Source organism: Arachis stenosperma, chromosome 3 (genome assembly GCF_014773155.1).
Source record: "Arachis stenosperma cultivar V10309 chromosome 3, arast.V10309.gnm1.PFL2, whole genome shotgun sequence".
In the NCBI taxonomy this organism is placed as follows: domain Eukaryota; kingdom Viridiplantae; phylum Streptophyta; class Magnoliopsida; order Fabales; family Fabaceae; genus Arachis; species Arachis stenosperma.
Window position 1 is genome coordinate 28,020,122 of NC_080379.1, and position 10,928 is coordinate 28,031,049.

The 10,928-nt window shown below is 35.6% G+C and overlaps 1 protein-coding gene across 6 annotated transcripts; it reads left to right on the forward strand.

Moving 5' to 3' along the window:
- Window positions 1-8,917, forward strand: LOC130968960 (sec1 family domain-containing protein MIP3-like). 6 transcript variants are annotated; one of them, XM_057894487.1, is made up of 11 exons: window positions 1-417; window positions 1,124-1,225; window positions 1,357-1,497; window positions 1,928-2,127; window positions 2,210-2,437; window positions 3,450-3,593; window positions 4,629-4,778; window positions 5,340-5,846; window positions 6,398-7,930; window positions 8,053-8,121; window positions 8,503-8,917. In XM_057894487.1, the coding sequence occupies exons 5-11, from the start codon at window positions 2,390-2,392 to the stop codon at window positions 8,629-8,631; spliced, it is 2,580 nt and encodes an 859-aa protein (XP_057750470.1). In that variant the 5' UTR covers window positions 1-417; window positions 1,124-1,225; window positions 1,357-1,497; window positions 1,928-2,127; window positions 2,210-2,389; the 3' UTR covers window positions 8,632-8,917. The 6 variants fall into 6 exon arrangements, with proteins under 6 accessions (XP_057750470.1, XP_057750471.1, XP_057750472.1 ...); XM_057894488.1 differs by having other exon boundaries at window positions 2,346-2,437; XM_057894489.1 differs by having other exon boundaries at window positions 2,038-2,127.
- The last annotated feature ends 2,011 nt before the right edge of the window (window positions 8,918-10,928 follow it).

The window sequence follows — 10,928 nt, forward strand, 5'->3', positions numbered from 1 at the left end:
CGTTATCCCCTCCCCTCCCCCTTCTCTCTTCCTCCACCTCCACCTCCACCAAAGAAAGCAAACCCTAGCCACCACCAATCGTTGTCGCCGTCTGTCGGAGTGAGAGACTGCTGCCGCCGTCCGTCGCACTCAAGAACTTCCGTCTTCGTGCTATCGGTCCTCTCGCTGGATCCTCTGCGTCGTTTGCTCGCGTCTCGCCTCTCTCCTCTGTGCTCGGCTGCTCGCGCCTCCCTTCGCCAGTGAGTGCTCGAGCTGTGCGTGTTGGTTGCCTCTCAGTCTCACTCGAGTCTCGTCTCAGTCACACTGCTAGCATCTCGTGGTTCGTCTGTCTCGTCGCCGGCGGCAGGAGCAACTCGTGGGGTTGTCTCTTGCTTCGTCGCCTTCCGTGGGTGGTCGCCGACTCGCCGTCGACCGTTGGTGAGTCCCTGCACCATCGCTTCCCTGTTCTCTCTTTTTCAGATTTCCCTTCTCCCTGTATTTTTGCATGTTGCTGAATTGCTAATCAATAAATTTGCCTTGTTGCTGATCTAAATGTTGCTGCAAATCGTGACTGAACTAGGATTTGTTAAATTTGTTGCTGTAACTTGAATTTGTTGCTTCCCAGTCACAGAATCAGAACAGAATGCTCAGTCAGTGTTTGGTTGATTGGCTTTGCTCACTGATTGTATTTGATGATAAATTTTAAATTGATAACTCTATTACTGCTTTACTGTCTGTTTCTGTAGTTAAATTTTATTAAAGTTTCTTGAATTTGCACTGCCTATGTTACTGATTCACTGTTCCTTCAGTGCTTTTTGTTGTTGTTAATCATTGTGATGAGCTTTGTTAAAATTGGGTTGAAAACTGTTAATCTTTCTTCATTTTTCATTGTTCTAACTTCTGTTCTTATAAAAAATTTGCAATTGGTGATCTTTTGATTTATTATATGCTTCATGGTTTTAATTTCACTTTGCTTCTAGGCTTTGAAATCAGTTATGGTAACTGTGATGCAATTATTTAGTTGGATAACTGATGTAACTATTGAGTTCAAGAGATTGAGTTTTTCTGTTCTCATTATTAGTAACACATGGATAGTTTAGAATTTTCTATTTCTTTCCCTTACTTCTGAAGTTCGTTATTTCAGAAGGTTCAGTGTTGGCTTCAACTTTCAAATGGGAATTGGGAGCTGGTGAAGATAATAACATCTTCTGGAACTGAGTCTGTTGTTTCACAGCCTGATGGGAAAGTAAGATATGATCTAGAATTACGACAGTACACAGTGATTTTGTTCCATCTAGTTGACTCAGTGAGACAACTGGGAAATGCTCTTTTTTGGTCTGATTAACTAACTTCAATATTTAACCTTGTAAATTATAGGTTTTAATGCACGATGAAAGCTTAATATCAACAAATCCTGATATTCTTGATGGAGTGGATGACCTCATGCAACTTAGTTATTTAAACGAACCTTCAGTCTTATACAACTTACAATATAGATACAACCAGAATATGATCTATGTAAGTCTTTATATTGCTGATCTTTTCCCCTCATCAATTTGCTTCCTTATCATAAGTCATAACAGCTTTATGGGCATATCTTGTACAATTCAGACAAAAGCAGGGCCTGTTTTGGTTATATTGAAGCCTACAAGTGTAAAAGAATTAAAAGGGCTTGTTTTGTTTTACTTTTTGACTCACTACATTAAGGCAATATTCTTTATCTTTAACTTGTGCACTGCAATTCAATCCAGCTACTTTTAATGGAAGTCTAATTATGTTAATTGTCAACAAATTTGCAGCAAGTTTTTGCATATTTTTTATGATTAATTACATTTAGTTGGTGATATTTTATGTAGGGTTTTAAATTTGAAAGATCTTTTAGGATGTTTATTTATAATTTATTTGTTATTTTATTATGGAACGGTTTTCCCGGTTGAACTACGGTTAGACCGGTTGGACCAATAAATTAGTGAACCAGTGACTAGAGTGGTTCGATGACTGGTCCGGTTTTCAGAACCTTGGTTCTCAGTTCTTGAGCACATCGATATACTCCTTTAGGAACGAAGACTTGCTGTTTGGTGGATTTCTTTTTCAGAGTCACTGCGAGGGAATACTTCTTTGGGTTGCGAATCTCAAGAACAGCTCCTGGTATGTTCGACCTAGTTACGTGCCTGTCCCTTTGCAATTTGAGATTAAGATTAAGATCTCAATTTCTCATTTGCAATTTCAGTCGCTCTCTAAAGTCTCAACGTACTGATCCGTTTCCTCTTCGAAATGCTAACCAATAGTTTGGTGCTTATGGAATACTAATCTTAACAAAATTCATAACGCTCTGAATGTTCGGGCCTTGTGTTCTCCATCTGAAGGAAATGACACGCGTATTCTACTGAATCGGGAAAAAGAGAAGACAATGGCTTTGGTTGATGTTATCATTTCTTGCACCGATTCCCTCAAACAGGTTAATTAATCTTTATATTTTCCTGTTATTGCTTGGTCATTTTGTGAATTTGATTTTTAATTAGTCCACTTCTGAATTTCAAGAACTTAAAAACTTTTTGCTTTTAGAAGGATTTTATTTTATTATTTTTTTTCAATTTTGATGTGATTTTGAACGGTCTTAGTGTCCTAAGAACTTATTTTTTTATGCAGAGCTACGATCAGAGCTGAGACACTTTACCTTTGAGTGTTAATGGAATAATCTATAATCCAATAAGGCAAAACGTTGTTGCAAAACTCATTTTATATTTAATTTTTAGGTTATATTTCATTGAAATCTATATTTCTTGTATCAAGCTGCTGAAATTGCATTAGCCTTGAAATCACTTTTCATGATAATTTTTGTTGTTATTCAATATTGTTTCTTACTGGAACATTTTGGTCACAGACGATGTGGTCGTCAATAGCAAAACTAAATAAAAGAGGAGAAAATTGCTATGGACTGAAAGTCTCAAGCAGGCTGCTATTTTTATTACGGAATCTAGATGTTTGAACAGATTCAATGAATTCTTATCGTTATATCCATTTCATGTTGTTGATAGAGCCCTTGCTTTTGTGTTTTTCAACCAATTTCATCAATTGTTGCCTTTTAACCACCTTTATTCACAAATATTTAAGTTGAATACCATTTTTAGGAACTCACAATTAACACACATGCATTTTTGTTTGGTTTAAAGTGATAAGGTATGTTTTGTTGTAATTAGCTTGGTCTTGTTGGCATATGTTGTAACTTGATGACTGCATACAGATGATACCCTTTTGTTTTCTAAAACTTATTTTGAACCTCCTGTAAAACCTTCTAGACCTATCTTTGTGATGGAGTTATCATATAACTAATTTTCATTTTCCTTTTTGTTAGCATGAAATAAAATGATCGGTACATGGACCTAGTGTGCACCAATATAATTGCATTTATGCATCTTGGGCTGCACCCATGACTTTGGCTTTGTCTTGCAATACGTGTTTATTTTCAGATATCAGAGCATGTGGAAGATGCTATTGTTTATTTAGATGCTGGTTCTACAGAGAGTTTCCAGTTTATAGGGGCATATCCTATACTTCTTGATCTTGGAGCACAAGCTATTTGCAGTTTGGAAAGTATGTCAGTACTTGATGCGGTATGTAGTAGTTTCATATTTTATCAACATTGTCTTTACTCTGTGGACTTACAGTAGGCTGCTTCACATTTGATTAATCATTGAAAGGGCAGAAAATGTAGTCCTTTTTTTGGTTGGCAACACCCGCGGTGACCAATTAATCCAATTCGGAGCCTAGTTAGAATTAAGGCTCTTCAATCTCCAAGGAGTGTGTTTAGTGAGGATCAAACCTGGACCTAGTCTTGTTTTTTTTTTTTTTAAAATAAAAAAAAGTATATATCTATAAAAAAAAAATAAAATTGAAGATTTACTGGCTGATGGCAAATCTTATAGTTCATTATTTCCATACCTAAACTTGTTACAGACTTTTAGTAACAATTAATTGAGGGAAGATATATGGTTTCAATAAAAAACAAGCAAGTCACTAACATTTGTAACTGACTTACTGGTAATGGTCAGTGTATGTTAGGTTCAGAATTTTGTTTTTAGTTTTTGATATTGGGAATTGAAATTATCAAATAAATTAAAACCTCTACTTCCTTTTGGCCTTATGTAACAAAAGGTAACAAATACTCACCAGGTTGGACTACATAATGCTGTATTGTCATTTGTCAAAAATGTAACTCCTGCAGAAAATGGACGGTGTCCTTTTGGGATCTGGAAATTCATTTAAATCTTGTTTGAATTGTTGAACATTTCAATATAGAGAATTGAATATTTTAACATTTTATATAATGATGTCATAGGATTTGATCCCTAAACCTTTCCATCCTTTAAAAATGGCAGCCTAGTGCGCAAGGCTTCCAGTTGTGGTCAGGTTTGGAGAGGGATATATATATATAGCCTTATCCCTTCAAGCAGAGATACCAATTCCAAGTCTTGGTGCTATATGAATTCTGGTGTCTTGTTGCCTTGATCATGATGTGTATTAATATACGTTTCTCAATTTCATCCACTAGCTCAGATTAATGCGGTGCAAAAAATATTTGTACCTTGTATAATTGTAGCAACTCCTCATCAATTATAATCAACTTTAATTTATGGTTCGTTGTATAGGTGGCTGATTGGAACTCACATTCTAATCCTGCGGGGAAATTTGTGGTTATTACATCACGCCTATTAAGTGATGCACATCGGTATATTTTACGTTGCCTGAGTGCACATCAAGTTGTTCGTCACTGCGTTATATTTACATCTATCTCAGAGGTGCTTATTCATAATTACTGCTCTTGACTGTTATCTTTGTACTTTCCATGTTTATAAATTCATTATTGGACTTACTCTTACCTATATATTGGGAAAAAGCTTCCTCACTGGGTGTGAATATTTCTCCCCCTTTCTTTGTTCTTTATAACATGATAGTTTACTGCATTCTATTTAGAAGCCTTCCTACGTAATCTTGTAATGATTTTTCTGGATGAATCATACTATTTTGTCAGAAAGAGGTTTTGTGCAACTTAGAATGGAGCTTGGTGATTTATTTAATATGTTGCTTTAATCCTGATATTCCAAGTGACTAAACTTTTGTTACAAAATAGGAAGAAGTTTTTGGTAGTATTTTTAACTTGGCCCTAAGTCCTTCAAATTATCAGCATCACGGTGAAATTATCTTATTCTTAATCTTGTGCCTAAATATGACACTTGGATTGCAATGTTACATTTATTTTGTTCCAGGACCTTTTGGATAGCAATATTACATTTATTTTGTTCCAGGACCTTTTTTCTCTTTCGCTTGGTAAAGATGTTTTAATAATAGTTAAAATGCAGGCAGCTCATTCGGTGTTTCCGGATTCACCTCTGGGACCAGATGCCTATCGTGAATATGAATCCTTATTGGTTCAAGATTATGACGAACTAAATAAGAAATCTGGGGCAAAACCTAGGCAGTTTGGTAGTAAAGTCCAGGCAAAGATTAAATTTGAAGACGGAGGACGTTCAAAACTTTCTCCCAGTGGAGAGGATGTTCCTCATCTTGAAGCTAGTTCAAGTGGAAGAGATTTTTTGGAACAGACTCCATTGGACTCCACTGAAGATGCAGTGTTTAAATTGGATGTTTCTGTTCATCATTTTCCAATGATTTTATGTCCCTTATCACCAAGAGTATTTGTTCTACCTTCAGAAGGATTGGTGGCTGAAGCACACTTATCATCTGAGCATGAGGATTCCGTTGGTCCTGGTTTTCCTCCCTTAAGTACTGGTATGCTTTCTGATACAGATGATGTGCCTCCAGGTGCAACTCTCACAGCACACTTTCTCTACCATTTGGCGGCCAAGGTAAATAGTGGCTCACACTTTTGCTGAAATGTTTGCCTACCTCTGGTGACTTGATTTCTGCATTTCTTTTTCTATTCACTGGATTCTTATATTATATGCTTCACCCTGAGTTCTGTCCCTATTACAATCTTGTACATCATGAGTGATAGATCTGTTGCATGCCAGCATCCTACCATCTTACTGGGGTACCTATAGATCCATTTAAAAAGTATGTAAATAAAATAAAATAATAAAAAATATTAAAATAAATTTTAATTACTATGTATGTTGCCTATGTAAATATGTAATATACCTTGCTCTTAATGGCCATTTCAAACATTTGGTTTTTAATAATACAATGTTGTTTGATCATTGTAATTAACCCTATTAAATGAGAGAAGGCTGCTTTTGCCATTGCTTTTGTATTATTAAGAATGTTGGTAACTCTCTCCTCGATGACTACCTCTGGTTTGGTTTTGTTTTGTTTATTATTATTATTATTATTATTATTATTATTATTAAATTCCTCCTCTAATATGTTACATTGGCTGTTTCTTTTGTTTATGATGTAGATGGACTTGAAAATGGAAATTTTCTCGCTTGGGGATATGTCAAAAACTGTTGGAAAAATTTTGACTGACATGTCAAGTCTTTACGATGTAGGCCGCCGTAAACGGTCAGCAGGACTGTTACTCATTGATCGCACACTTGATCTCCTTACTCCTTGCTGTCATGGTGACTCACTATTTGACCGTATGTTCTCTTCTTTGCCCCGAAGGAATCGAATTTCCAATACCCAAGGTAAAGGTTCAGGGCTCCAGCTCAAACTTGGTTCTTCGTACCTGCAACGTGCTCCTTTAGATGCTCAGATACCACTTACAAAGATCCTTAATGATGAAGATTGGCAAATAAACAACTTTCGGCTTTTAGAAAGTGTTGAAGCTTTTCTATGTGGTTGGAACTCTGGTGATTCTGATTCTCAGGTTACAGGTTTGATTAATCTTGGTCAGAAAATTCATGAAAAAGAGAGTCACTCTAGTGCAGAAATACTCATTGGATCTTTTGTTTCCTCTGAAACTTTCCGTGGAACCCCATTCTTGGAAGCTATACTGGATAGAAGAACAAAAGATGGGGGCTTACTAGTAAAGAAATGGCTACAAGAAACTCTGCGCAGGGAAAACATTACTGTAAATGTGAAATCCCGTGCTGGTTTTGTTACAAAACCTGAGCTACAAGCTATGATCAAAGCATTGACTGGGAGCCAATCATCTTTGCTGAAGAATAAAGCAATTATCCAAATTGCTTCAGCCACATTGTTTGCACTTGGAGAAACAAATTGTACCAAGTGGGATGCATTTAGCAGTGCAGAGAAGATTCTGAGTGTGAGTTCAGGGGAAACCAGTCAAAGTCTTGCTGCTCAAATTGGTGATCTCATCAATAAGAGTGCTCTGTTGGGATCTCAAGTAAATAAAGGGAAAAGTGAGATGTCAAAAGGGTTACTTTCTTTGCAAGATGCTATTCTGTTGATGATTGTTGGATATATATTGGCCGGTGAAAATTTTCCATCATCTAGTTCTGAAGGCCCATTTTCTTGGCAGGAGGAACGCTTGTTAAAAGATGCTGTTGTAGATGCCCTTCTTGAAAATCCATCAGTTGCAAATCTCAAGTTTCTAGATGGGATAAGGGAAGAGCTTGAGAAAAATGTATGCAAGTCAAAATCGGAGAAAGATACTGAAAAACTAGACATCGATGATTTTGATGATGAGCAGTGGGGGGAATGGGGGGATGAAGATGTTGAGGATGACAGCAAAAATGAACAAGCGTATGGTGACGTGCAACTTAAGTTGGAGTTGCGCGACAGGGTGGATAACTTGTTCAAATTTCTTCATAAGTTATCCAATCTGAAAAGAAAGAATATACCACTTAGGGATGGATCATTGACCATGGAAGGCAATTTCAGTGAGGATTCCTATATGGGGAAAGGATTACTTTATAAGCTACTAACAAGGGTGCTAGGCAAGTATGACGTGCCAGGGTTAGAATATCATTCTTCCACTGTAGGTCGTCTGTTCAAAAGCGGGTTTGGCAGATTTGGCCTTGGTCAGGTGATTAGTGTTTCTTACCCTTTTTGCATGACTCTTGCTTTAGTAGTTCAGTTCTTCAAATATTCTATATCTAATTTTTCATTCTTTCCACCTTTATTGTTCTGCTAAATACAATACTTCAGGCAAAACCAAGTCTTGCTGATGAAAATGTCATTTTGGTGTTTGTTATTGGGGGCATTAATGGAGTCGAGGTGAATTTCTAGACTGCCCTGGTCTGATCTGTTTATTATTATTGTCTTTTTGTAGTGAATAAAAAAGATGGTCACTTTTTAATATGGTAGTAAAATGAAATACCATATTCTGAACTGACTGGTTTTTTTATGTGAATTTAGATTCTCTCATCTTTGAAATGAACATAATAATGTTCTGTTCACATCTCCACCATCGATAAACAATCAATGGTCAGGATGTAAACATAATCTTGTTATGGCCATTTTGAACATAAGAGGATCCAAATCCTTTTATTTTCCACATTTTCATTGGTTTGCTGTATTTAACATTTTATTTAAAACTTTCTCCTTGTTGGCATGGATTAGTAATATAATACTATCAATTACTTTTCTGTCACAAAGGTTCGTGAAGCTCAAGAGGCATTGGCTGAAAGCGGAAGACCTGACATAGAATTGCTTGTTGGTGGAACAACTCTTCTAACTCCTGAAAACATGCTTGATTTATTGCTAGGGGACTCCAGTTTCTTTTAATTCTTTTGTTTGCATATGTAGGAGATAGAAATCCAATTTATTTTATTTTATTGTATCTCCTAAATCATGTATGTTATAAATGATATAGATTACCGGATAAAAGTTTTGATCTTTATCAAAATCTAAAGGGAAATGAACCTAAGATAGGGTATTTTGCCAAACCCTTGGTAAAATGGAATGTTTAGTTATCTCATGCTAACAGGAACATTAGCATACTAGCATTGATCAACGAGTTGAATGAAATGAAAGATTGTGTTAAAATTATAGGTTCATACAAGTATGAAAACAGGCAAATAAATATGCTTTTTTGAAAAAACACAACTTAGTTTATATATATATAATTTTGGTGACACCTAGCGCTCCTTTAAATCTACCAAATCACAGCAGGGGGATTAGTTTCAAACTTCGGAAATTTGGAAAATTAATTTTATTTTTAAATTAATTAATTTGTTTGAATTTTACGAAAAAATGAGAATTAAATTAATTTTGAAATCTAATAGATTTCATCTCGTTTGTATTAGAATTTTTTTAGATAAGATACGATTAAGCTTTTATTCAATAATCAATTTGGTCACTGTGTTTTAAACATGTTTAATTTGGGTTTGGAGTTTTACAATCATGAATCAACTTTTGACAGAATATTTGTGTGTAATAATCGCCACTGAGGTAGCTAATGACTAGCACGATTCAACTTTTGACAGAATATTTGTGTTTAACCATTAATAGGTTCAATTTTGTGTTTTGAGGGACCAGATTGAGTTCTACAGTAGACGGTCACAATGATAGTTACTGCATGCATTAGATAATATTCTGCTAACCAAAGTGGTTGTGAAATGAACAAGTTGATTCATGGTTGCTGTGAAATGAACAAGTTGATTCATGGTTGCAAAACATGGCTTTTTCTTTTTCAACCATAACAGGGTCACACCAAAATTCGCCACCAAGGTAGAATAAGAATTAGGATACAAAATATATATTAAAAATAAATTAAACTACACATGTATTTATTCATAAATACATAATGACTAATTTTAGTATGTAAATAACATTTATCTTTTTTTATATGGATTAAACATGGAATTTTTTAAAATAAATAAAATAAATGTTTTATTTATGGATATAGGTTATTTGGAACGTTTTGACCGATTTGTGCAGCATGTCTTATTTCGTTTACACGTATGTGCATATCTCGTTTATAATTTACATTGTAAACGAGATAAGACATGTCAGCAAGTACACATATCATGTTTATACACATGATCTCATGCGTGGCTATAAATGAGACCAGCACATACTTATTTTATTTACATTGTAAACGAGATAAGACTTAGATGCGCCTATATAAGTAACTCATTCACGGTGCCTCTAGTGTCACTATCTATACCCATCAACCTTCATTTCTCTCTTTGTCCCATGTTTTGTTGATATTCTTGAGATACTTCAACGTTATGGCACGCGCAGATGCATGAGACGATGACATCAACCACCTAAATGCTACTTGGCACATCGTGGGAGCAATCGACTTCCAAGTCAATATTGTTGTTTTTATCTTTTAAATAAATAAGCATATGTGATTATAGTTAGGGAACTTATATAGATTTGGTGTTGTTATACATGGGTAGAATAGATTATATTTTGCTAATATAAAATAGGTTATTTGGCAAGTTATTAACATTTGTTAGATGTCGAATGTATCTTTAGTAAATGTTAATTTACTAATTAATTTAATTTAATTTATTCATTAATTGTTTATTAAGCTATCTTACTTTTTTTAGTCGAATTTTATATTTTTAATTTTAATTTTAAATATGTTAAAAAATTTAGTTTGAAATCCAAGATTTTACAATTGAAATAGATTTGCTATTAAAAGGTTTCATTTTTTAACAGAAGCTTCGCCTACTACTATTTAGGCGGGTGGGACACACTCTTGCACCACCGGACACCATTGTCCCTTATCTGAGGGAGGCTGGGTTTGGCGACACAATACAGCTTAGGGACTTCGTGTTTGACAACTCCCTGATAACTGCATTCGTGGAGTGATGACATCCAGAGACCCATATTTTCCACCTGCCATGGGGTGAGTGCACCATCACCCTGCAGGACGTTGCGTACCACCTAGGTTACACACACATGGAGAGCTAGTGGATGAGTGCTTGCGTGACTTCCAAATTTGGTACCAGCAGACATGGGAGTACGTAGAGGAGCTCCTAGGTTCCATTCCTCCTCATGCTCAACAGTAGGGTGTCCAGAGGAAGGAGTCGTTTAGTATCAAGATGACATGGCTTCGAAACTGAGTC